At 43.6% G+C, this 26,713-nt stretch overlaps 4 protein-coding genes across 6 annotated transcripts in view; 1 reads left to right on the forward strand and 3 right to left on the reverse strand.

The window, feature by feature from the left end:
- LOC118411565 overlaps positions 1 to 3,513 on the reverse strand; it is a 4,603-nt gene extending 1,090 nt beyond the window's left edge. Inside the window, exons 1-6 of one of the 3 annotated variants that reach the window (XM_035813925.1) lie at positions 3,388 to 3,513; positions 2,596 to 2,723; positions 2,136 to 2,219; positions 1,794 to 1,895; positions 447 to 1,404; positions 28 to 156 (exon numbers count right to left, since the gene is read on the reverse strand). In XM_035813925.1, the coding sequence (XP_035669818.1) occupies positions 28 to 156; positions 447 to 1,404; positions 1,794 to 1,895; positions 2,136 to 2,219 (1,273 nt within the window). In that variant the 5' untranslated portion in view covers positions 2,596 to 2,723; positions 3,388 to 3,513. Of the gene's footprint in view, positions 1 to 27; positions 157 to 446; positions 1,405 to 1,763; positions 1,896 to 2,135; positions 2,220 to 2,595; positions 2,724 to 3,387 lie in introns of all 3 variants that reach the window. The other 2 variants (XM_035813923.1, XM_035813924.1) reach the window with 2 other exon arrangements.
- Positions 2,734 to 7,930, forward strand: LOC118411563. The gene is made up of 6 exons (XM_035813920.1): positions 2,734 to 3,520; positions 3,849 to 4,234; positions 4,592 to 5,006; positions 5,776 to 5,964; positions 6,362 to 6,550; positions 7,149 to 7,930. Exons 1-6 carry the CDS (start codon positions 3,274 to 3,276, stop codon positions 7,493 to 7,495), a joined length of 1,773 nt encoding a protein of 590 aa, XP_035669813.1. The 5' UTR covers positions 2,734 to 3,273; the 3' UTR covers positions 7,496 to 7,930.
- On the reverse strand, positions 7,548 to 17,947 carry LOC118411564 (organic cation transporter protein-like). Its single transcript, XM_035813922.1, has 13 exons — positions 17,485 to 17,947; positions 16,098 to 16,196; positions 15,287 to 15,567; positions 14,814 to 14,961; positions 14,362 to 14,465; positions 13,292 to 13,446; positions 12,383 to 12,551; positions 11,724 to 11,862; positions 11,129 to 11,226; positions 10,583 to 10,717; positions 10,110 to 10,189; positions 9,459 to 9,567; positions 7,548 to 8,923 (listed from the first exon to the last, which is right to left on the reverse strand). Exons 2-13 carry the CDS (start codon positions 16,182 to 16,184, stop codon positions 8,680 to 8,682), a joined length of 1,749 nt encoding a protein of 582 aa, XP_035669815.1. The 5' UTR covers positions 16,185 to 16,196; positions 17,485 to 17,947; the 3' UTR covers positions 7,548 to 8,679.
- Positions 17,948 to 21,216: 3,269 nt separating this feature from the next.
- LOC118412546 (malignant fibrous histiocytoma-amplified sequence 1-like) lies at positions 21,217 to 25,093 on the reverse strand. The gene is made up of 4 exons (XM_035815467.1): positions 24,482 to 25,093; positions 23,903 to 24,104; positions 22,872 to 23,662; positions 21,217 to 22,205 (listed from the first exon to the last, which is right to left on the reverse strand). The coding sequence occupies exons 1-4, from the start codon at positions 24,692 to 24,694 to the stop codon at positions 21,639 to 21,641; spliced, it is 1,773 nt and encodes a 590-aa protein (XP_035671360.1). The 5' UTR covers positions 24,695 to 25,093; the 3' UTR covers positions 21,217 to 21,638.
- Positions 25,094 to 26,713: the final 1,620 nt, after the last annotated feature.

The raw sequence follows: 26,713 nt of genomic DNA on the forward strand, positions 1-26,713 counted from the left end.
CCTTCCCCACATACTATATAATCTCACCTCCTAATATCGGGTCAAAGACTTCGCTGGATAATCGTTCCCTGGGATCTTGTTTGACCAATGACGTCCTTGGTTTGACTGGGACTTTATGGATGAGAGTGGCTGCCTTCCTCGGAGGTTGAAATGAACCTGAGTTACAGAAAACCATTTGCAACAAATCGTCGCTTGAACGTTTTTCTTTCTGTCATGTACATGGTACCAAAACTAACGCACTTGATACTAACAGAATGATACTGTATCACCGTATGATATATCGTTACTAAGTTTGAATCTACAGCCAGTATTCAAGACTTTGATAAACTGATGAGCTGCTGAAATAAACTAAAACCATCGACTAATATAGTAACTTCACCGATTGTGGTAATTTCAAGATAAAATGTTATGAAGGCTTGAAGGAGAAGAATAAGTTGTGAGCTTACCGTGAGAGTTGAATTTTTGTAGTTGGGCGCGCTGCACATCGTGTCGTCTCGTTTGGTAATCAGTTCCCGCCTTTTCCCTGTTCTGTTGTGAGATGCCATGTGATAGGCCACCTGCATTATTCCCGCCATTAGCGCCCTGGTTATACGAGTCACCTCTGTGGGGCTCAGTGTGCTTAGGGACGGTTTCAACAAAGTTGACGTCCTTGGAGTTGTCGAGAACAATCTTTTCATCAGAACTGTCTTCAGAGAATGTGCTCACATGGCTTCTCCAATCGTCACCGTCGTTTGAGGTGCTCTCTTCCGTTTGTCCGCCAGAGGGCGTGATGTCATGGTTGTATTCTGTGGAAGATTTTTCCTTCGGGAGGATTTGAGACGTCTGTTGAGCACCTGTGATAGGACCAGAAATATAACCCCCTGGCTTTCTTTCGTTCTGTACATTGCTTCCTACACCGTATGTTCCGAGATGAGCTTGTGGTGAACTTTGTGCGGCCACGTTGCCTAAATTGTCCCTTAGAAAGGCCGGCTGCCATTGACCTTGTCCTAAAGACGGCTTAATTATTATTCCCGGTCTGACTTGCTGTGGACCGGTATTTTGAACACCCCTCTCCGGTCCACTACCATAACGCCACCCAGTCCCCTGTTGCAATCCGCCATTCTTGTCTCCTCCAGACAAGGCCGAAGATCCCTGATATTGTTGGCTAGTCGTCGGTCTGCGACTTTGGTTTGGATTGAAAACGTTTTCTGATCTTCCGCCAGTTATCCTGCCATAATTTTGGTTGTCGAATCTGGTTGGTTCGTTGCTACCACCAAACGCACTCGGCATGTAAGCTGATGTATCATGCTTGAAACGTTTCGATGCTGTCTTAGCCTTGACGGCAGGCGTCGCGATGGTCTTCGTGACAGACGGACTGTTGGCAGGCTCTTGCTTCAGAGCGGCACGGCGGATAAGGTGTTTCTTCTGTAAACATTCATAATCAAATTGTCAGGACCTAAGTAACAACAATAGTTTACAGTAAGAATGTGCTCGCTCCATGAGAGCGTTACCAAAAGTACAACGTTTCAGCCATGTATTTGTACTGCTTATTCTTGTTACCATAAATGTATATAAAATGAAACTTTCCTAAGAAAAGGATAGCGATAGAAAGGAAAAAAATATAACTGTATCATTTTAAAGCGGCCGATAAATAGAAAAAAAAGGAAAGTTAACACAGCTTTAACATAACAATGCTGCCAAACACATGTGATACAACCCTGACGACCGAAAGATGCATAGACATAAAGTCTTGACGAATATCTTGAACAAAATTGGACGAAAACCTTCCGCAAGTCACTCATACGGAGTCCTACCCCCAAACAGATCCCGGTCGGGCTGGCAGCATAGTCTGACCGGTCCCACACACACTCCTGGAACACCAGGCAATCTGCGTCTATCAGACAGGGGGCGCTTCTCTAATAAAAAACAACAACAGGTAACAGGCATTTGTCCTGTACATTTTAGCGCAGATCAAAGTTGCAACATCTTCTTCAGGGTTCTTAATTTTCAAATCATGTATAATATTATATGTGTCCATGTGTGTGTTCTGTTTATACGTGTAAATAAAAAAAGGACAAATGCACTTATCTAACACATGGCACCTTCCTGTTATCGGTAACATGTTTTCCATGTTATCAACCCGTCAATCAACCCACCGTTGGACGGTGTGTGGCCGCACATCCGGCGAACTGTTGTGAAAGGAAGGCAGTCAGCACCAAGGACAGGGGCCACTGACTCATCTGTAGGGCAAGGGGGCACCTTGTTGTACACGGTCTTTGCTTTTAGCGACGATATCAGATCAATAAGCATTGCGTATACGTATTATGTAAAGTCACAATTTCCAGACGTATCGCCGTTCTAAAACTTTTTACTATGCAGGAACATATAACACTCTTCGAAAGTCGAGTTACAAACAGTGATTTGAAGAACGATTACACACGGAAAATCATCCACAGAGTAGCAGCGAATCGTCTTCCACTATAACGCCTTCGTGGAGAAATATCATGATCCCGAAGTCGGTTTAGAGAGTTCTCACAACACATAAAACTGCCAGATTATGAGAAGCACTATACAACGACACAAACTCAGTAGTTTTACAAATAAAAAATGACATACCTTTCAATCGGCTTCAAATAGGGTGCCGTTTTGTGGTCCCCTCAACCAAACAAAACAGGGAACAACAGCAGAACAAATCCGTTCCAATGTGTTTCTGCCGTTGTGTCGACAGAACAGTTGTTCTCGAACTATGTCAAACGTAAACAATCACAACACAGCTCTTCATAAACAACCTTCTTTCGCATATCCTTATAAACTTGCCCCTAAAGTTATTAAAGTTTCAAGATAATGAAGTTTTCTACTTTTTTGGTGTCATGATGACACAGTTCTGCAAGAACTAAAGCACAAATAGCTGTCATTTGATAGCTGCTAGGCAGCAAGTTACTTCATAAAAAGTAATCCTAAAGTCGTCTTGGCGTACGTTGCTATGACAACACAATGTGTTTATGAATCACAATCCCATAATCACGATCAGAAGCAAAACAACACAGAAACAGTGGTGAAGCTCAAAACAGCGACAGTTGTTCCAAAAGCAAGCATTTGTGAGGAATATTTCGGTGATAGAGATCGTGGTGACCACTAGGAAGCACTGAAGAACGAGTCACCCACATGACAACAACACCAGGAGCACACGGAAATGGAGAAAATAAGTCGAAAACGTCGAATAGGATAGTCGAAGGGCCTCTCACTTGAAGAAAAGCTCCTGGAAGATTTTGTGGACCCGTCTCCAAACTAAAGATGTCTAAAGACAGTGCGTATTTGTGCGATAGCTCAGTGAGCTTGCGCAGTTTAACAAGTGATGCACCTTTATACTCAAGACAAGAAGTGTCGTACCCCTACAGCACGTCTTACCTGAACTACTCCGGTCCGGACGAGAGGGAGATATGTGATCTTGTGGTGGATTCTGGGTTAACCCTGCCCAACAGATGGTGGCAGATCTGCAGGGCATACCTGGACTGCAAGGCGGCAGCAGTGCACATTATGGGTAAGTACTTTATCTTGATTTGAATTAACAACTGTCCAAATGACGATTTCGAATTCTCGGCAATGCTTACGTCAAAAGTATGTTACGAATGTGTTCATACGGGGTTATACGTACAGAACGAAATAATGTCAAGCAAAGGTTGGTCAACCCTTCTGTAGGAAATTAACTAGATGTCCTTTAGGACAATTTCTGTAGAAGCAAAACATACGTTGTGCCCCAGAACCAACTTGAACCTTATGCTTGCGTATACAAAATGTGAAATGTTCAAGTAAATGTACACTAACTTTTCCGACTTGAACCTGAAAATATTTTCTTTACCTTTTCCAAGGTAAGCCAATGCAACATCTTGTCTTAGACCGGGTTCTGACGTTGTTGGGGAAATTCGCCTACGACCACATCTTTAAGAAAAAGAAGATCCGGCAAGCAGAAGTCAGGAAGAAGTTCAAAGCCTACACAAAAGTCGCCTTTTCGGAGTACACCTTGGGTCTCCTGGACATGCCCTCATCACGTGACGATCACGTGGTCTTCAGGAATAAAATCGTGGAAAACTTCCTTGCTGCCTTGTGGCTTTGTCATCGGTTTCCACAAAAGATGGTCTCCAAGTATCACATACCAGATGAGGTAAAGAAATGTCTAAAGAAATTGCCGCACACAGAAGACGTCTGTATACTGTTGGCCGGTCTTCTTGGGGCGATGCACCCGGAAAAATGCAAGGTAAGTGAAATTGAGATTCTGTTAAGAAGGTTATACATGTCAATGAATTACAATGATCAAGAAGGCGGTATTAATTATGAAAATCTATATTCCTAGTGTTTTCCGCTGTGGGACTTAAATGCGTGTAACACATAACGTTATAGCTTATGGCGGATACTGGCCTGATTTGCATGATTATGCGAAGCTACCATAGTGGAGGGTAAAGAGAATTTTATATTTATGTACGAATTAGTTATAGGTGTTTAATACCATACATGGACCATGCAAATATGGTAATCATTTACATAATTCAAACATCTGACGGAGGTATGAAGCCTCCTAAATGTTGTTTTAAACTATGCCTTTCTTTCACTTCAGGTATTCATGCATAAGCTTGTGAAAAGAGCGCGTGAGATGAAGATAGACCACAAAGAGGCCCACATCACCATGATTCTAGTCAGATGTTGTTTCGAAGCAGACCAAATGGTGGAAGTGGACCTGACCGAGGCTGCCATCCTTGCTGGCACCACAATGCCCTTCCTGCGACACGGGCTACACTCGATAGGGGTCGCTGTTCAGACGCACCGTTTTCTCCACAAGTTGGACTTGAGTGGACTTGGCCTGAACGACCTGAGCCTTGAGTTCTTGTTGCGGCCCATAGAGAGCCCCGTCGTGCTGAACTCGCTTGTCCTAGCTGTCAATCAAATCTCGGGGGCGGGGTTTGCCAGGCTGTGTGGAACTTTGGGGATGATGCCGAACTTGACCGAGCTGAACATGAGCACCAATGGCATTGGTACGAATGCGTTAGAATAGAAGGGTATCAGGAGAAAGGGGGTGGATGGCATTTCCTTTCAAAGGAGGTCTTGTTTTCGGGTACTCGTGTCTGTCTGTGAATAACTCGAACAGTTGTGCATGGATCTTTATGATATGTTGTCTTTTGGTAGGGGTTGGAAAAATGAAGAAATTAAGATATCATGGGCCCCCTGGTAGGTTTCCATGGTAGTGTAGCATGACTTAAAATCTCAGGTTCTGGACATGCTATGCTCGTGATTTTTCAATTAAGTTTCTCATTACATATGTTTGGTTGCTTACAGTACTGGTAATCAGTCAAACATTGTTGCTTCTTCTGTATCATTTTTAGAAATCACAGGTAAATGACTTTTCAAGGAATCGATATTTTTTTACCAATTGTTATTATGATGCGATGTTAAAAGTTAAACCCTCTCTAGGAATTAAGATTGAGCTTAACATGACCAACACTTTGAAGAATTTGGAACTTTCTAAGATTGCCGGCTGACTCTTGTTAACGGAATACTCGCGAGAAGTGACGTTAGGGACACGTGACTGCAGTAACGGGTTGTTGAAGTGCCAGATAACCTGTGTCGCCCCCCGTCTTTGTTCGGACTGTAAGCTCGAATGTAAATAGCTTCCTTCACAATCACTCGTTTTGCAAAGAAATCCGTCTCTGATTCTTCAAATTTTTGGTCTTGTACAGTCTTTCATACTGTTATTTATACGAACAACTCGTATAAGCTTTCACGCTAACCCTGCTCTATGTTAAGGTAAGGGAGGACTCTCTGCTATCGGGCCTCATTTGGACCGTCTGCAGTTGAAAACCTTGAAACTGGCCAACAACTTCATACTGAACGATGACGTGCTGGCGTTGTCCCGGAAGCTGCCCTGCTGTAAAACCTTACAGGTGTTAGACCTGTCCGGAAACTGGCTAACGGACATCGGGGTCGGACACCTCGGTGAGTTAATTGGCATAATCCTTTAGGCCTACGTCACATGTCCTACCCGGGACCCGGCCGGGCTGTTGTAGTGGTAGGACAGAGCTGGAGGGGCTAGTTACCGTATATAGCCCGTAATGCGTTTGAGTAAGAATAAACGGAGTTTGCTAGGCTTGATCATGTGAAGGTAAACATTATTTACTTGCTCAAATGTTATATCTCTAGTTGTTTGTCTCTCTTGTTTGTGAAATGTCTTAAATGTTGTAATTTTTCCTGTTTGCGAAATCGAAGTCAAAAAGCAAAACCTCTTTGTCATCTTTCCGCCATTTCCCGATGCACCCCCCCCCCAAAAAAAACGCAAATTTGAAATCTGACGGTTTCCTTTTCCACTTGACAAGAGAGATATTCAATCTTCTAGGAGAGGCGTTGGTACATAACCACCAGTTGGCCACGTTAAACGTGGAGTCTAACGGCGTGACGGAGCCGAAGCTGAGGGAACTGGCGGAGAATCTAGGCATGACCCGGCCCATAGACAAACCGGGCCTCTTGGAGAGATCCGTGCCTCAACTCACCTCGGACACGGCACCGCCGGAACGGGAACACAGAAGTTAGTATGTTTCTTTCTTTACTTGTTACCTTCATGAAACCGGAGGTATTGTTTTCAATCTGTTTGTTTGTTTGTTTGTTTGTTTGTTTGTTTTGGTCCGTGTTCAAGTTTGTCCCCGCTGGGCCGGCTTCAAGGCTGTTCCCGGCTTGTAACTGGAGACTGGCAGGATGCGTAAGATTGTTCTCCAAGCAGAGGTTGGGGCAAGGAGATAGCAGTGGTAGTATCTCCGCGACTCAACCATAGTGAGAAGTATGACTCATGACTCAACCTATGCTTGGAGAATAGCGTAAGCTGGCCTGTGTCCAAATTTATTCGACAGGCTGGCAGAAAGTGAGCGCTTGCACATGGTGTTAAGTTAGGAACCCAAGGATGGCATATGTGCGCAAGTGTGAAGCATGTTTTGTGTAAATTGGATATGATGTTTCACCCAGTAATTTTCAAAACTTTAAAAAAATTCAGAATTCGTAGAAAACAAGGAACTTTTAAAAGCTCCTTGGTACAAATCAGTTTTGCAATTTAATTCTAACTTATCTCAATCACTCGATAACGGAGAAACGTTGACGGTCAGCTGATATTCCATGTTTCCCTGTCTTTGTAGGACATCACCGAGGAAGACTGTCCATTTTCTCAATACCGATGAAATACAGACCGGACTGGACGAAGAGATTCAGTAGCTCTGACGTCACGTCTTTAGAATCGACATCCCAAACGTCTGTGCCGATCTCTACTCAAAGTGCCTTGAGGATCACTCTGGAGCCGAGCATACCCGAACTTGTGCCGACAACGGCCGAAGTGGCGAGGGGTCCTCGGGAGATTCGAATTCAGAGAGAGAATGCGAGACCAGTTGATGACGCTCACGTGACGAGTCGTGCGCAAGCGTATACCATGCCTGCGCCTTTCAAGTTCTCGGTCACTCATTTTGACCAAGATAAAGTAAACCTGTGAAAGTCGTTAACAAAGATGATACGAAGAAAAGAAGAGGAACTTGCAATTGTCGAACTTTTCCTGCACATTTTTTTTAATTGTGCAAATGTCAGAATTATAGCAATTTGACTATTCCAAGGAGACAATATGCAATTGCATAATGATAGATTGTACAAATAATTCTTAAGACATCGGAAATTCTGTCATTGCTATCAGGCATTCGACAATCATCTGACATTGTACTTTTTGCTGAATTTGATTGATATACTTTTCTACTTTGGTTCACTTCTTTATATATATTTTTCCTGTGGTGAACGAGTGGACAGTGCTTGTGCCTAGACACCGCCCGATTCAAAATAAAATATGTAACGTTATGTACATGTGCCTTAAAGCCTGTGCCGAAATGTTGACCGTGTTTTCACTCTTCAGTGACAGTAAACAACCAATTGAAACTTCGATCTCTTAAATGGGTGACTTGATGTTCCTCAAGTCTCTTCTGTCCTCTCCAAAAATATTTGCAAATACATATATTTGCGGAAGGATAGAGGAGACTCGGGAGCTATAAAACGTCTGGATACCAGGCTATCCATTCACCGTCTTCCTCTAGATCTGTATACAAATGTATATGGCAGATCTCGTATCTCATGCAATGCCTTATCTAGCCTGCATATCTATGTTTCTATGTTCCTATCCTCTGCCTGTTATATAGATGGGCAGCTTAACGCTTTCCTTCGGCATGTAAAATCCTCCTCTAGCTTGCAATTCATTGGTTGCATGCTCAGCCGGATCAGACCAAGATAGAGGGATCATACAATGACGGACTCGCGTACAAGTAGACATAAGAAGAAACATCAATGTCTTAAAACGAAAACTTGTCACATGTGAAAATTTGACATTCCTTGCTCGTAGAGTTTAGGAAAACTTAAAAACGAAAATACTTAACTCACATAATACAATTGATATCAGGAGGTTCATGATTATGTACGCATGAGCAGTGAAATGTACTGTGGGTATCAGGTCAAAGTTGAGGGCCCATGAGACGTAAACAAAACAAATCAATGCAAATCTCGACAATGGTCTTGGAAAGGCCAGTTTATACGTTAGGGGTCTTCACCTTCGTCATATTACCTACAGTACATTAAAATGCTTACTTTACAACCAAATATAGCGGGTTCACCACACTCATGTGTCCCAATAACCCATGTCTACTCCTTAGCTTCCTCCTGCACGATGCCTTCCTTCCCGAAGTTCTCGCCCTCCTCGATGGTAGACGGCAGCTGTTTCTTGTTGGTTTCCGGCAGGAGCAGCGTCAGCAGCCCGGCGAGGATGGACGTCCCCCCGAAGATGACGTAAGGCAGCGGCGCCCAGTAGCTCTCGGTTAGGTTGACGAACGGGGCGACGATCCCGCCCACCCGGGAACTCATCGAAGCCATGCCGATACCGATTTGCCTGCAATGCACAAAAGATCACAAAGTGAACAAGCTCTAAGGGTGACCTGACACTAGTAGTACTGTGTGAATGTAGCCATTAGTGATCACTACACTACAACGCCTTTGGACCTGAGCCAAACCATATTTACAATTCTCCAAGTTTCCTATTACACCACTCTCGCCTTTCTTCAATATTCACATATCTGATGACGCATACCAAAACAAACAAAAACAGACTGACAAACACAACAACTGATCAAAATCAGTACCCCCATTTTCAAGGGGGTAATGAAGGAAGGAATGACAGTGAATGAATGAGTGAATGAATGATCAGTTTGATGGCTTTCAATAATTTGTCACGTGTCATCAAACTTCAAATACAGCCTGCTGCATGGGAAATATGCACCATTACACAACAAAAACTAGAAATACAAACGGCTGGGACGTTATTTTCTACATGTTAGCTGAAGTCCCTGCATTTCAACTGTATGAATTACTATAATTTCATTTCTGTAAAGTGTGTTATTCTCAATCAAAAGTTTTAAATAGCATACCTGACTACGGTAGGAAAGATCTCAGCTGAGAAGATGTAGACGATGCCGAAGGTGGCGGTGATGCAGAACTTCCCGGTCATGGCCAGGGTGGTGGTCAGCCATCCGAGGGCTATCACATACAGGAGATAAATCAAAGATTAGATAGATCATATCAAGAAATGTATCACTAATACGAGTAACATAACGGTACCTATTATTGCACACTACCAATCATCGTCCGCTTTGGGCCAGGCACACATATATTGACGTGTATTGTGCAATGTAACTATTAAGAAATAGCAACATTGGTATGGCCCCTTGTCATGACTTTTCTTTGTACAAAGCAACGAAATAGGTTTGCATCCAGTGGTACGACAGAATAGACTCCTGAAGCCGTAACAACAAGTTACTTGCAAGCGTCAAACCTGACGTATTTCATATGTAATTTGACACAGTATATTCTATCTATTTTCTTTTCACCCCACACGGAAGCTTACGTAACCTAATGAGCTTCACCCTAGAACTGGATGGCAATTTCTTTGGTATTTTCTATTCTAACGAGAGTAAACCTGATGACCACTGATGTACACTAATGGAAATCGCAATAAAACAAACAAACAAACAAACAAACAGATCAAGCCCTTGGTTACGTTGTAGTACAGAGATACGCACACTTTGGAATGAAGAAGGCCACTATACAGGAGATACCGCCGAAGACGAGAAGAATGCACAAAGGCAAGCGTCTTCCGAACCTGGGTCAGACAGAGAGAGATAACATCATAACGGCAGTATTTAAGCTACTATTTTGTCTCAATGCACTTAAGAATGCAGCACAATGCAGCACGGATGATCGATGATTGTCCAGTATTCTCATGTTGTACCAGACCCTGTAAAAGCATACAAACACAAACAAACAAACAAAACAAACAAATAAATAAAAAGAAAGTTGGAGCACAGCACTCACAAAAACCCAGGTAAACCGATACACTGATTACTCATGTTCTTTATGTTGGGAATCCTAAAAATTGTTATGTCAGCAGAACTAAAAACAAAGCTCGACAGCATCTCATCAATGTTAAACGTACATAATTTAAGGTTTTAACATGAACGAAGCCGGTCTGAAAAGTGTGATCCATGACACGTACTTATCCAGGAGGTAGATGGAGATTAGGTAGGCCGGGATCTCCACAAAACCGGACAAGGCGAAGTTCAGGTACACGTTCCCGCTCAGGGCAGACGTGTTGAGGGATATTCCATAATACACCAGGGAGTTCACACACCTGTAGTAAAAAGTATAGTACAAGTGTGACAGATCATGAGACGGGGGGCGTTACAGGCTATCTGCAAATTATCACCGAGTCCGGCGTGGTCTACTGGCCTGCACATGTAAGTGATATCATAAAACGGTGGATTGCTTACTAAAGTATTTCCTGACAATGGCTAGACAACTTTCTTGACTCGCCACAATGACGTTCGAACCGGAAGTCCGCCATGTTGGATGATAATCTGATTCGTTTTGATATTCGATCCAACATGGCGCCGCTGCGTGACGAAGCGGTTTTCCGAATGTTCATTAAAAGAAGGCAGGACAACTAGATATAACTGTTGAAATTCTTGGTCATAGTCTGAAATACCTAGCATGACGTCGTATACAAAGAGAAAGAGTGAAACAGGTACGACGTTCTACTGACCAGTTGTAGAAGAGGTTTAGAGACCACTTCCGCAGGTTCGGGGTCCTGATCAGGTCGATGAATGTGTAGGTCTCACTCTTCTTGGCCTGCTCTTGTTCCTTATAGCAAAAAAACAAAAAAACAAAAAACAAATGTGAAACCTTGTCAAAACACTTTAACCCAACCTGAAACGTCGAAGGTTACTTCAGAAAGCTAGAAAGTCTACTAAGCTTCTGATTACATCAAAACGTGTGGCAAAACTCAATAATCAACAACTTTCGCCATTCTTCCTTTGCTGCAAGCAAGAACATAGAATACAGCTACAAGTAGTACTGATTGTTCCTGACAGCATCAAACATGAAATGACAAACGTGATATGAAAACCAAAGGTTCCGCTGCAGTGCCGTAAAAAGCCGTTAGAAGGTACTTTATCGAAGTCAACTTTCGTTTTGCCAACCCCTACCCACCTACCAAATATTACAAGCTCTGGAGACATCCACAGGCTCTGGAGTTTTGATCGAAAACGGCAGCGAAAGCCTAAACCTTTTGGCAAAAGGAATGATGTTACACAAGTTGTAATTCTGACACATCCTTAGAAACGATTATCGACTATCACCTGAGACAGAGGGATGGCGTCATGGAAGACCTCATCAGGTATGGTGACCTTGGCGACCTCCGCGGCTCTCCGCACGATTTCTGCCGCCTCCTCGTGCCGATTCCTGGAGATCAGCCAGCGGGGGGACTCGGGAATAATCCTGGATGTGGCAAGGGGTTTTAACGAAAGGTAAATGATCTGTTTTCCTTCGGCTCACTCAATGGTTTATTCGGTCGTGCACGTGGTTATAAGTCAATAGCTTGGTCACGGCTATAATATTTGGGTTATTTAAACGACTAACGACCTTATTTTGCTTTGCTCACTCGGTGGTTTATTCGGTCATTGTTATGTTAACTGATCAGGTGTCATGTCACCGTAAACCCCGGAGAAAAAGTTGGTCATTAAAGTTATTATGATATAGCCAATTCAAACTGACGCTGCCATCGTTGAAATTGAAATCCTATCATTACTACAGGCTTAAGTGTGCTTACTTATTCCTCTCAAAGCATTGTTCATCAACAACCGTCAAAAACAAAAGAAACATACACAAATGCTTACACTGCATGAAATCTGGTCGTAAAGCATACTTTGACTACAAAGATTACAGAATCTCTACGCATGTTTTAAGGCGTACTTAAATACTGTATTTCGTGCAGTGTTAAAGGCTTGAAAGGACCTACCACCAAAAGGAAATGCAGACGAGGTACGGAACGGTCATGGTGATCTGTAGCCACATCCACGGGCGGATGAGATAAGCGATGCCGGCTAGAAGCACGTAAGCAACGGCCCAGTAGATCCAAATCACCATCCCAACCAACCCTCGCTTATCGGCGGACACCAGCTCTGTGCCTATTGGACGATAGACATAATCTAATTAGATATCGCGGAAAACCATTGGTCAAAACTTACCCCCCAAACGCGAGACAGAGAAGGATAGGTGAGTTGATGAAGATCTGTAGCCACCTCCACGGGCGAATGACGTAAGCGATGCCAGCCAGAAGCACGTAAGCAACGGACCAGTAAACAAAAATCACCACCCCCACCAAGACTCGCTTATCGGGGGACACCAGCTCCGAACCTAATCCAGGATATGAAGTTGCGTATTACATGTGAAAAAAAATGGTCAGAATGAATAGGCCGCGTTATATAAGTTTGGAATATGATTAGTATTATGTAGGTCACAAGTTTGTGGAAACTATCTTGACCTTGAAGGAAACACAATGATGAAGTCCTGAAATCTTTGCCAAACGGACGCATACCGTAGTGTTAGGTTAGCCCCTGGGGCGTCACAAAAAACATTTAAGCTCATCATCAAACTTATAATTGGCGGACCGGGGAAAGAAACGTGGCGTTAAGCGTTAAAACTGTAAAGATGCATAAGGCACTCCAGCAAGACTTGCGAATAAATGATTAAATAAACTTGTATACTAACGGCTCTATAACGGTATGCCATGGCATACGTTGCACAGCTCACGGCACGGGCCCATTTGTCGTTGCACGACACATGCACGACCATGCCAAGAATGCATTCAGTTAGCTGCATAGCGACCATACGATGATCATGCGACAAACCTGACTGCTTTACGTACCTAACACAAACGGTACCAGTGTGGTAACCATGGTGAACGCGCCCATAAGGAACCGGTAGGCGGCGAAGGCGGCGTAGTTTGGGGAGAAGGCACTCGCCGTGGAGAACACACAGTCTGCGGCAAGGGCTACCAGCAACACCGGCTTACGGCCCCATCTACAGAAGACAGAACAGCAATTTGGTCAGGATTCTTTTAAACTTTCATACGAACACAAGCGACGCTTCGACCTTCATCAGGAAAACTGCTTCACTCACTTCTGACACGTGACCACACGGAACGTGACGTCAGAGGTGGACACGTGTTCTGGAAGTCGGCATCGTCCCCCGTTTAAAATTGGATCATGAAACATACCAAACCCGTAGGTTTTTTTTGTTACGAAGGGACATGAGAGAGAACTGGTTTATTTATTTAAACACACAATGCCATGTACAAGATTATAGTCCGAGGACTAAATTGCCTCGTACATTGTACAGGAGAGGCTGTCGCTTAGGACTAAACACAATGGAATGTCCTGCCTAAGTGCCTTAATCTAAATATACTTATCACAATTTTCACTAAACTTTACAATTTAAAATTGTGGGTCTACACACCATCAAGTAAATATATATCTATGTCAATTATAAAATCGATCTCATTCTGAATGATTAAAATGTGACACTTCAAAGACTAGTGTGAGTTTAACAGATCGATACAATAAGGCAGCGTGGTATTCCTGAAACGCGATGTTCGGCACTTAAACTGGCTGAAGTTGTCAGCATTTCTTAGGTCCCTGCCATGTACCTCAGAGCGGCGTGGTGGTAGCCAGCAGTTGAAAACCTCAGAATGAACAATAGATCTGGCATACTTCAGACAGAGAGCTTTACGCCTTACATGCAGAGGTTCTAATTTACAAATCAGTAGCGCTGAACTGTAGGAACTGAAAGAACGACCAAGAATGATCTTACAGGCCTCTGAGGGAGCACTATAATTGCATCAAATCAACTACATATGAAACAAACAAATTACACAAAGAAATACAGTGGTGGAGTATTGTATGCTGTTGTTCTGTTTTGGTTTATTCCTGATCGTACCTGTCGGCTGCATGCCCCCCAACCACCGCCCCGACCATGAGACCTGCCATCCACAGAGACTCCGCTAGGTTCACCTTCCAACTGTCACCACAGACCAAATCCCACTGCAAACAAGATAACAGCATGTCGACCAGGACATAAGATTCAAAAGCCGAAAATTCTGCTGGAGTACCAAAGTCGGCCACATGGGGGCCCAAACTATACCTCCAATTTTACATAGTGGTAAACATGTCAGATAGAAAATGTTTTTACTTTATTGTTGTTTACTGGTCACTATCATGACAATATCTTAGATTATCCCTTCTCTAACATTACTTACCAAAATGTCAAGGTTTCATATTATTGATTTGAATTTTGAAAGCTTCAAAAGCAGACTACTTTCTATAAAGGAATGGTTCTGCAAATAATGATCTCATAGCCACCTTACAGGGCAGTAAAAAGAAGTAACGTACGTCGGTAACGACCGTGCTCTTGTATTGGGACCTGTCGTGCTCGTACCCCTGGTCACACGGGATCTGGGTCCGGTTGGCCGCTGGATATGCCTGGACGAACTCTTCATATGTGGTGTTGAAGACCGTGTCGGATAGATTGTAGCTGTAGCTAATCATATGGGAAATCCAACGCCATTATTGTGTTAATACATTGATTAGCACGTCGTAGCAGTACGAAACAAGTGTGAAATATTGCTACAGGCATGGATTTGAACATTTACTGTAAGATTATATCATTCTAGACACTGACATTTTACTGGTTTTGAACTAACTCTGGGCGACTGTATTGTCAAATGAGCGTCAGTCATCGGCAACCATTCCGAGTTTACAGGAGTCCGAAGTTCACAAACCTCCGTGAATTAATACAGTAATATGATTTGTTTTACATATTGATGATTTGGTGTAAAGAGACTTTGCATGAAATGTTAACTAACCGACTGCACTGACTCCGCTTCCATTCCTCGTCTTCCAGCTCCCATGGGATGGTGACGTTCAGCAGCTCGGCCGGAGTCGCGTTCAACGCCGAGAAGGTTTCCAGAGGGACCCGGCACTTAAAGTCGGGCTCGAACGCCAGGAAGACTATACCCATGACCTGTAATGCACTAATGGCGATAGGGATAGCGACGGGGAAGAACACCCTCTTCTGCCACGGCCCAAACCCGCCAAGGTACTCCAGAGCTTTGTCGTAGTTGACCACGATTGTTTCAGACGCGCTCTGGGCAAGGGAAAAGATACCAACAACGTAACAGCACATTATTGACGATTCATTCTATACATGTACAATGAAAGTAGGACTATCATCAGACGGAATGATGGCCACGTCTGACAATTTCTTTCAACTACGAAATAATACATGATATTATACAGTGATTGCCAACTCTACTTTGGATTCAAAGCGGCCTCTCATATCAATTTTAGCTTCTCGTGAATAAATAAAGATGGCTAAAAATACTTCATCAATTTTGCTTTTAGAATTTCTTTATTCCCTCGCTTAAGAAACCGTGTTGCTAATGGAGAAACATACTAATTCTACGCCTATGAACAGCTACTGTAAATGGGGAAATGTTAGCAAGGGAGATATATATCTAAACCGCTAACTTGAAACCAACACAAATATGTTTGTTCCGTAACTACCCCATTGTGTTAACCCCGAACGTATAACTCTGTGAACATTCCATTTTCTCCCTGTAATTCCAGCGAAAATGCCCCCTGTACATTATCAGAATGATGAGTTGTAGTTAAGACCTTGTGTCTTTCCTTGCCACTTTGTGTCTGGTTCGGAAACAGAACTATGGCGTCATGGTCCACTTCCGCCATCATGGTGTCAGCCATCGTCACACAGGTCTGAACCAAGAGAGATTTGTGAAGAAAACTTGTAAGAGAAGGACACACCAAGAGAAAACTGTTATTCTTAAGCAAGGCCACATTGACTTAATTGTATATCCATTCGTGCATAATTACCTAATACAAATTTCCCACCGTTTCCGATAAAAAGGTTTGCCACCATTCAGTCAATCGTAAACATGAGCATACATATATATACTGTATTGCAAACAATATCGGAGAACAAATACTAGGAGAACCAATAGCTATGAATAAAGTCTTCCAAAGTCAAAGACGTGAAAGAATACAGTGTTCTGTGTGTTCAGTCATTTGTTTAACTTTCCTGACCACTTAGATTTCATAATAAAATTTCTTTAACGATCGCATCATGTTCGGGGTGCGCCAGCCCAGAGGATGGCAAAAATATAATCAAATCAGAATGTGTTAGAAACGTCAGTCTTATACATCGATAAATCCCAAGTTTCAAGTCAATCCATTGATTTTAAGTGACAGGGAGCTTAAGTTGTAAAGGAAAATTTACAGTCGGCAGAAACGGCAACACTGCCAGGTTACGATCTCTATACCATATCAACTATCTAAGGAACCACCTTGTACTCCTTAATATAATAATAAGAATATTCGTCCAACGCCTAATCTATTATTAATGGTTACACTTGCAGCTGACTTTATTAGGTGCCTATCAGCTGTACCTTATTTCATAATTGGCTTATTTGTATCAACAAATTGAATCAACAAATTGAGAGATGATGCTTGGTTGGAGGTGCGAGCCGTAACAAAGCACTACCACTAGCTACTGGAAAAGCGTTGTACTTCCCTCTAGCTTGGAATGACTGCATTGCCTTTAAGTTTAGTTTAACGGACGTATTCCAGTATGCGTACAAATGGTAATTGCTGCAACTGTTCCAAAAAGAATTATTTCAACTAGGCATGTGGCGCCCCCGAAGACTGCATACCTATACTCGTATATGCATATTTTCAAGTTGTCATAAATCCCAGGTGACTAGTACTGTTCAATAGTAAAGAGAACCACGGTGGACAATAAGGGTCTGTACTGGTCTACATAAACCTTCCAACAACATTTCATTCACTGAGTTTCCACACTACAAAATCATCACCAAGAAACTCTGACTCCTGTTTTGAAGTGAATAAATATAGGAACGATTGCCCGAAGTTATAAGGGAGTACCGATTGTATAGTCGGTAACAATCGGCTCCGCCTTTCGGTGTAAGATATACATGGAATATACAAGGAAATTACGCCAGTCATTGAAACCCTCACAGTCACCTACCTGCGAACGTCCTTGCAGGATATTCTCTTTGCGCTTATGACCAGTTGATGTTGACTGTAATGGTAGCGGAGACTGGGCGGGCTCGAGCACTGGAGCTACCGAAGACCTAATTGGCGAGGACCCGGTGGTGTCGAAACGGTAAACACCACGGCGATATGATTCGTTCCAAACCCTAAATCCTTACAGAAAACGGGTTATTACTGCAGTACATGACACTTACAATCCCCATATCGCGGACGGCTTCCTTAATGATCCTTAATCTAATAGAGGCTCCTTTCCGGTTTTGTGAGACTCGCGTGGCTCACATGATGCGATTAAACTGGTCTGTGCCAGCTAGTCGGAGACTTTTGTTTTAGACCTGGCAAATTATGTTATTCATAATCATTACATCACCTGTCAACGCGGTAGATTAATGACTCAAGAACAAATTATATGGTCAACACTATTTCTCCATACAATGAAATGTAGTGCATATCTATGCCCCATTGGAACTAAATGCTTTATGTTCCATAAATATATATAAAAAGCTAAGAACACTATGCTATGCTTATATATAGATATATACAATTTTCATGTTTCTCGTCTTAAAGCACTTGAAAGAAATTGGTAACATTTCCTCCTTTAATTCATCCATAAAATAACGTTTCAGTACATGTCAAGAACATACGTACGAACTTTGCCATATGATCAACAGGGGATCGATGTTATAGTCAAGATTTTGTTATTGTTCTAATGGCTAATAATTTCCTTGCTGTTTCTGTTGCAGAATATATTTCTGGAGGGAGGTGTCGCTAACCCCTCCTCGAACACGGGTTCCCGGTTAACGTCCCTTCCAAAATACAGGTGCAGCCCCAACCCAGATGCATTCCCAGGATTTGAACCGGGGTCTCGCAGTTACCAACTGATTGGAACCAGGAGCTCAACTGCGAGTCTGGTTTAGCTACAGGGACATCCCCAGAGTCAAGATTTAACAATCATTTACTTTAATTCTAAGCTGATTGATGTCACCATTAGCGACTCTTTTAACATTCCACCTGCCCGCAATACGCGACGTCGGCGCCTCGGCTCCGGCAGTTCCGCTATTACCGTGCGAATTAGTTTATAACTAGTTTTACTAGACCCCTGGGCAACTGTCAGCGCAGCCCGGTAGTCTGTTACTGTCAACAGCTGTATTTCAATTGATGTTTCAACGGCGTGGAATCATGAAACGAACTCTTGAACTACTAGTGGTATGTGTACTAGTATGTTTTTCAATTTGAATGTTTGGTCACGAGTTTTGAGTTGAGCCAAGGTTGGACATACCACACTATGTGTCACCGCTGAAAAGTTTGAATCTTTGAATTTGTAGGTTCTCATAATTTCTTCTGTCCTGACCTGGTTGAGTACGACACACCTAGAGCATGGTTACATTCGTCGTACGATCGCAAACTAAGAGCATTCTTGCGACAGCCATGCATCTTGTCGTACAAAATATAAATGTCTTGAGTGTTGGCTGCACTAGATCCTTGTCGGTGCTTAGTTCCCTCACAGTCTGCTTGAAAACACTGGCAATAAAATCGTACGACGACCTACGACTAATGCATACCCGACGTTTCGGCATTGTATTAAAACACGAAGTATGACGTTGTAGCCAGAGGAGCAACATTGGGTCCTTATACCCGCCTCACATTATATACGATCTTCGGACGTACTTCGCGATCGCAGGAAGGTCGGCTGATTTTATTTTCACCCAAAACCTGTTCCCCTCACATATAAGCGAGCCTCGTGCGATGATCGCAAGATGATCGTGACAAAACCGGACGTCTTACTCACGAAAATGTCATTTAGAGCTCGTAAACTAGTCTTCCGATCGAATCGCGCGTAATGTGAGGCGGGTATTAAGGGTCACCCGTCCACTCAAATCTACCTAATTGTATCAATTGCGTCAATTAATGTAAAAATCAGTTTGTCAATACCTCAAGCGTTCGCGTGGCTCCAGGAGTTAGAGAACCAGCTGCAGGTAGCTCATTCACCGTGAAAGTGAAGATATTCGAATAAAGGAAATGTTCTTGTTGTAACCTATAAATCTAGATCTAACAAGTACTGATTATCTCACAATGACTAGAAGCTTGCCCGACTGTAAACATGCTCGCAGCACAAAACTGTTGCCTGGTCTCCAGAAGTATGTTACATACACAGTCTCTTTTTGCAGAGAGGATGAAAGAGCTTGGCTCGTAATCCGCAGCTATGATATGATTGGATACCAGGCCATAACAGTGGAATGACCCTGTAGTTCAGATGGTAGCAGCCTTGCAGTCCAGCTCTTTGTTCCAATTAGTTGAGAGACTCAATCAGTTGGTAACTAAAGGCTCGGTTGGGGCTGCACCGACCTTTCGGAAGGGATGAAAAATTGGGTCTCGTGTTCGAGAAGGTGCCTCTCCAAGCAGAGGCTGAGATATAGCAGTAGTCGGGAAATTTACTGGCGCGCTCCTCCCGACTACTACTATATCTCCGCGACTCAACCTCTGCTTGGAGAGTACTTCAAGCACGTTAAAAGGAAAAAGGCTACCAAACCTCGCAGTAAAAAGATACGTGTATACCCTGCTTGAGAGACAGCAAGGACACTTGCTACCCTATGTGTTACTAGGCACTTCATGGGTACGAATGAACTTGAATAAACCAAGCGATATTCACTGAGAAGTGTTCTCACCTGTTAAAGAAAACGGCACAGTCTTGGCCCGTCGTCAGGTCGTCACTGTAGTGTTCTGCCCGACTGATGGCGAGTCAACACCTAGGGTAAAGCCTGTTCACCTCATATCAGGCATGGCTGCTCAAATATCACACCGCGAGGGGAGTGGCAGACAGGAAGTCAATATTTTCTGCTGTCAAAGTCGTAAAAAGGACTTCAAACATAGCTACTTGTCTGTACATAGGACAGTATAATACCATCTTATTTGATAATTTTTGTATAACATTGTTGGAATAGGCCCACTTTATAATCACAGGAATTGTCTTCATGGCAATGATATATGGTTGGGTCATGAACTTAGAGTACTTGTAACTATACTCCAAAATCACCTGTACCCGCGTAGCGTCAACATACAAAGGGCTGAGTGCCATGGGCGGATCCTTTACTGCAGTGGCACAACCAACCAACCATGCAACCAATCATGCAATAATACAACCAACCAACCGTGTAACCAACCATGCAATAATACAACCAACCAACCAACCAACCAACCAACCAACCAACCAACCAACCAACCAACCAACCAACCAACCAACCAACCAACAATCCGTGTGTTTCCTATGCCTCCGGCACTTTTAATATTAACGAATGTCAACTCATCTTTATAACCTTTTCACCTTGGCCGACACGTGTCAAGAGCGCGGAATCATTACATTTAATTCAATTGGAAGTTTGTGCAATATACGACAAGTTACCGACCATGCAAGGAAAAAAAGCACAGGTCACATAGACGAAAACCCACAATATTGCTCTTAAGGGGAGTGTTTGCACAGATATGCATCAGTGACACATAGATGACCCTTTAGTTTACAGTAAACAGAACGCCTTCTGAATGAACGCAGTTGTACCAGAGTGAGTGTTTTAACGAGCCAGCGTTTTCAAAAACACTATTTGCAATTTTGCCAGTGTCGGGTTGCAGCAGGTGTCCCTGAATTGTTGACCTCTCTGAGTTGACTTACCCAAGGTACGGGTTATGCTAGCGGCCATAATTAAGGGCAGGAGGGTCTCAGAAAACTGACTTTATTGAATCCCTTCATCACTTGATGTTTATGTAACTTTGCTGACTGACATTTGCTGTGAGTAAATACATGCTGTGCTTAAAGCCAGTAACTCACTGGGCTGCGACAAATGCACCAACTTTAAAACGCAATTTCAATACATCTGCTCAAACATAATGCATAGAACCCGTACAAAAGATCTTCATAAATTGCGAAAATAGCTTTTATAGCTCCTTGCATTATTTACACATAATAACGTTCTTTTCATTACGCAAATGGGAACATTGTATAACTGTTCACTAGGTGATGTAGTTCAATAACGTGTCAAATCTAATGTGCACCCGGCCTGTCTAGTGCCTTAGAATCTACTAACGCGGCCCAAAGTCTTCTGCACTTCACTCTTCCATCACCATCGGAACATTTTTGCACTACCCAGCCATCTCATTCAGTTCTCTGTCTTCCTTGATGAACTTCTTGATGGCGCCGAACCCCTTCTGACACACGGACATGGGCGGGTAGTGTAGCGGGTTCCCCTCCACTCGGAGGTCCTGCAAACTGACCAGCCGGTCCATGGTCTTGGGAAGCTTGCGGATGGCGTTCCCGTGCAGCCAGAGGCTCTGCAGCTTGACCAGGCCGCAGATCTCGTCCGGAATGGCGGTCAGCTTGTTCCTGTGGGCGTGCAAGGTTTCCAGCTTCTCCAGCTGTCCGATACAGGCCGGAAGTGACGTCAGGACGTTGTTATCCACGGCCAGGACCGTGAGGTAGGTGAGGTTGGCGATGGCGTCTGGAATGACCTTGAGCTTGTTGCCGTGCAGTTGCCCCACGTACAGGCGCTGGAGAGTGGTCAGGGCGCAGATCTGTTTGGGGAAGCGGGTGAACTGGTTACTGCTGGCGTCCAGAGTCGTCAGATCGCCCAGGTTGACGATGGCGTCGTCCAGACCGTTCAGGCTGTTACCGTGGATGTTCAGCGTTCGGAGGTTCCTCAGGAAGCAAACCTGTGTGTACAAACAAAGAAACATACAGACAAACAGGCGTTAGAACAAGTTATCATCACATTATGCATCAGTATCGGAATTCTGTTAAACGGTAACATTTCTAATGAAGTGTCTGGATTGTCCGGCATTTTTCGGGTCAATGACTTTGTATGATAAATATGATGATATACTTTTTCAAAAATGAATATAGGATTTCGAGAATGGCACGGTCTTAAAGAGGCATTGAAAAAAAGGGTAATTTACATATATAGCAGTAACAACACAGAAATTTCTTTTATGGCAACTGTGTTGTTACCTCCTAGAAGAAGGTTCACCACTGAGACGAGGTACTGTTTTTGGTTGTGTGTACGCAGCTATAACTCCAGATCCTTTAGATGGATTTGAACGGATTTGTATGTTGGTATGAGTGTAGCTATACCTAGAAGTATTGTCAGTACCGCAGCATTACAGACCATAGACGACTGGTCAGCCGGAACTGGCCGTAGAATGGGGATGACCAATGACAATGACCCCTTAGGGGAGGGATATGGCGAAGAAGGAAAGAGGATACTCACTATTATTATGAGGAAATTTACAAAAGCAAAGATATCTCTCGGAGGTATTAGACATTCGATATGCTGTTGGTAAAGTCCATTGAAACGTAATGGGTCGTTGGAATGTGCTCACCGCAATGGGCAGGGTGGTAAGGTTGAGATTCTTCAGCCACAGCTTCTTCAGTTTGATGAGTTTCCCGATGTCTGACGGAAGACTGTTGAAGTCGTTCTCTCCGAGGTTCAGGTCTTCCAGCTGCGACATCTTCAGCAGAACGTCCGGGAAGGTCCGCAGCTTGTTCCTGTTGGCGTCCAGTCGAGTCAGCTCCGTCAGCTTCAACAGGTCCTCCGGTAAGGCCGTCAGCAGGTTGTCTGCGATGTAGAGGTGCTGGATCTCTGGTAGCGTGAACAGCTCGGCGGGAAGAGAGTGGAGAGCCCTGCCCTGGAGGTTGAGCGCAACCACCGCCGGATTCCCTCCCCGGTAGACCTGGTCTCGTAGAGATAGCTCCTTCCCATCGTCTGTGATCTTCAGACATGCCGGGTCCACCCTCCCCACCCTGTCTCCACACACAACCGTCCACACGCCTGTAAATAGCTGTTCTATCACCTGAACCTCCTCCCCTCCTTCTAAGCTGAGCTGGTAGGGCCCGCTGGCTTGATGTGGCTTGACTACCTGCGCGGCTAGAGTGCGAACCAGAGGGTTAGTAGAAGGAGGACGGACAGCGAAGTCCTGTAGTTCGTACTTGACCCTCAGCGCAGCCGAGTCGACCTTTACCGCCCGTGTTCCATGGACGACCGTCCACTGGGACCCTTCCTGGCTGGTGACCAGTACCTCGTCTCCCGGCTGCAGAAGGAAGTGTTGATCGTAGCTTCTTACAGGATTCACAGCCACGGCCAAGAAGGTGCGGATCGCAGATTTACCGGTATCTGTGAAGAACAATAAGAAAATTACCTTACATGCGTACTTCGTAAAAAACACACGAATACCTAGCATAAAACAAATAATTTATAAGTTTAATCTTTCGCTCCAAACACAATACGATATGCACCTAATTTTCGGCTTCTTCAGAGTGGATGACCCACCACCGCGGGCACGTGACAATAAATAGGTCAATGATGCCTTTATGGACGCAAAGTGCATTTATATAGCTGGATGGATTGCTGTACCTGGTGGTGGATCTTCGTCCGACTCCTGCCCGTTGGTTGGCTCTTGGTCCCCGTTACTGTCTGCTGCAGGATGAAGAAGTTCCGCTAGGTGTCCCTGGTCTGTCTCCATGAGCGCCTCCGAGAACTTGGTGAGTGTGTCACCTTCGCGTGTCATCAACATCTGGAGCAGCGATCTCACCTGGTCTTCCCGTGTCTGTAGTGCCTTGATAAACAAATATGAAATAGTAAGCCGGCTACAATGATAAAAAGTTCCAAAACAAAATCGACCCCTGCAGTACCGTAGAAGGAGTACCATAGAAGGAGTACCATAGAAGGAATCCCATTATCGAACGTAAACTTTATTTTCCAGACCCCTTCCCACCTACCAAATATCATAAGGATCCATCCACAGCTTCTCGAATTATACTGTCCATATGCCATAGAATGACGAAAGAGCACTCAAAAAACACATACTATGATACATGCGGCACCAAAAACATTACCTTCTTAGCAAAGGTAATGATAACTACGATAGCATCTAATTAACTATGCTCTACGAATGGTTACACATACAATATATGGTGTAACATGCAAGCATACCTTTATTTCTTTCAGAGCCTTGAAGTCGAAAACACCTTTGGATGCCAGTGCGATGAAAAGATCATCGACCTGCAGTTCGTCGACAAACCGTTGGGTGTGCTTCTTCAGGACTGAGCGGTCGGCGTCATCCATAGCGAGGTCTACATTGGAAAAGTAATTACAGGTATTTAGAAGCATGCAATGGGATCCGTGAAAAGGTACATGGACTGTCATAACATTGGTCCCTGTCAGACATACCGCAAATGTTCGAGGGGGAGTCCATGTCGTGGCAGATAGAAAATGGAGTGGTCTTTAATACTGTAAAAGGGGAAAACGTTCGCGGTAGTTTTAAGTTCGCGGTGTAAAGTACATCGCAAAACCGCGCACATAAAACCACCGCAAACATTTCCCATTTTACAGTACGTGACTACATTGTTAACGCCCAAATAACGTAAGCTGTTCGGCCGGACCAACAACTCTACAGACATGGCGGGTTTCAACTGACTATGGCGACCCCTAGCAAGAACCAAGTTCAGTATTTGTTTATAAGACAAAAACATGTACGCGTTCCTTAAATAATATGATGCTAAATATAGAAACGTTAATTACTGGTAGTAGCGAATTGCAGGTGAACACCCTTTCCAATTTTACTCCTGGACCATTGAAAGTGTGTTTTGTATGATACTTGACTTTATTTTTTGCATGGGACGTCTTTTCATGTTGATAGGTTAACGTTTCGTCTTTGCATTTAGTCATTCCTTTTGGTGGAATCTAAATTCCCCATAAGTTTGGTTGACGTATATTCAATGGTGTTGTAACATGACAACAAACAACACTTCCAACCCAAAATACGTCTACGAATCATTTGAGTATCAACATGGATAACTACGTACGTTCGGGAGCATACAATGGCAACGTGGTGTGTTACGCCGAATGGCGGTTATACCGGCTATATAGATACAGACGTAACATCCACTCTGCACATAGACTACAAATGACGATGTAGGATACAAAGTCAGGAAATGTTCATTCATTACAAAGGTTCAAATCTGAATCAGACAGTGAAGACATCCTAATAAAAGACATGAGTGTTTGTTCACCTTACCTCGCAAATACGACTTCCTCTATAGACTTTCTCCAGGCGCTGTTTTAGAGTTGTATAGTAATAGTGGCTTGTCGTTTAATTATTTTTCAGGAACAAATGTGTCTGTACTTAGAAACATGTCACTTCCCTTCAAGACTATTCCATTGTAGAGGTAGGTTGATAAAATATCGTTTGAATTTCTCTCTTCTGCGAATGTAAAAGTTACCTTAATTTCCATTCCAGACATTTTTTTTGTAGATATTATTGTATCCTCTTCAGTAAGAAGTAGACAGTGCAGTCCCTGTAATTAAAACAGTGTGGCCCCTTTTCGTAACAAAGATAAACCCACCCCTTTCCTGAAGTTTTCAATGGTATATTCATTCTGCCTTTCCCTTTAATTTGACTCGAGGGTCAGAGCGCCCACGGCAAATTCCAAGTAGATTATACACAAAGGTTCCTAAATACAGGGTGCGTCCTCTAACTAAGCTCAAGCGCTGTGTGTACTATTATTAAAGCAATGACAGACGTAGTATAGTGCATTGCATACATGCCCGTAGCCAGGATTTTGGTTGGGGGGGTTCTTCTTAGTAATTGTGGGACCATCGCACTTTGTGTAAGTCTAAGAGGCCAACTCCCTCGACATATTTTCACCGTGTCCAACACCAAAGGTGCGAGGCGTCGCAATGGAGGTCCGGGGAAAGTTTGAAATCTGGACCCTCTGAAAAGCCATTTCCTGCACTTTCTGGGGCAAATTTTGCTGATAGACTCACTACGATTGGCTGAAATGTCTATCAGGGAAAAATGCAAATCAGTCATGCCTTTGAAAAAAAATCTTGGACATGAAAAAGTGGTCAAACCTTCGAGCCTGAAAAAGCGGACCTTCCGAACCCCCCCTGGCTACGGGCATGGCATAGTTATAGTAGCAACACTACTGGAGGAAATATGACTAATCTCTGGACGATTCCATGTTAAAGTCGTGGGGGCGGGCAGTCTAGTGGGGGAGTGTTGTGTCTGTAGACTACTCTCCAAGCAGAAGTTGGTGGGGAAAATCGTGACCTTTTCCTCACATGCTGTCTTTTACTGTCAGGTGGGGACAGAAAACGACGGCATATAAGGTAAAGGTCATGATTTTCCCCACCAACCTGTGCTTGAAGAGTATCTTTAACCTG

This window comes from Branchiostoma floridae, chromosome 3 (assembly GCF_000003815.2).
Source record: "Branchiostoma floridae strain S238N-H82 chromosome 3, Bfl_VNyyK, whole genome shotgun sequence".
Taxonomy (NCBI): Eukaryota; Metazoa; Chordata; class Leptocardii; order Amphioxiformes; family Branchiostomatidae; genus Branchiostoma; species Branchiostoma floridae.

Coding starts and splice junctions, on each gene's coding strand:
- LOC118412546 (XM_035815467.1), bottom strand. CDS start 24,694: ATGACAGTCCATGTACCTTTTCACGGATCCCATTGCATGCTTCTAAAT. Junction 24,105..24,481: donor AGGCTCTGAAAGAAATAAAG/GTATGCTTGCAT, acceptor TTGTTTATCAAG/GCACTACAGACACGGGAAGA. Junction 23,663..23,902: donor GGACGAAGATCCACCACCAG/GTACAGCAATCC, acceptor TGTTCTTCACAG/ATACCGGTAAATCTGCGATC.
- LOC118411564 (XM_035813922.1), bottom strand. CDS start 16,184: ATGGCTGACACCATGATGGCGGAAGTGGACCATGACGCCATAGTTCTG. Junction 10,718..11,128: donor CTAAACCTCTTCTACAACTG/GTCAGTAGAACG, acceptor TTTTTACTACAG/GTGTGTGAACTCCCTGGTGT. Junction 9,568..10,109: donor GGCCTTCTTCATTCCAAAGT/GTGCGTATCTCT, acceptor TGTATGTGATAG/CCCTCGGATGGCTGACCACC.
- LOC118411563 (XM_035813920.1), top strand. CDS start 3,274: ATGTCTAAAGACAGTGCGTATTTGTGCGATAGCTCAGTGAGCTTGCGC. Junction 4,235..4,591: donor TGCACCCGGAAAAATGCAAG/GTAAGTGAAATT, acceptor CTTTCACTTCAG/GTATTCATGCATAAGCTTGT. Junction 5,007..5,775: donor CATGAGCACCAATGGCATTG/GTACGAATGCGT, acceptor CTCTATGTTAAG/GTAAGGGAGGACTCTCTGCT.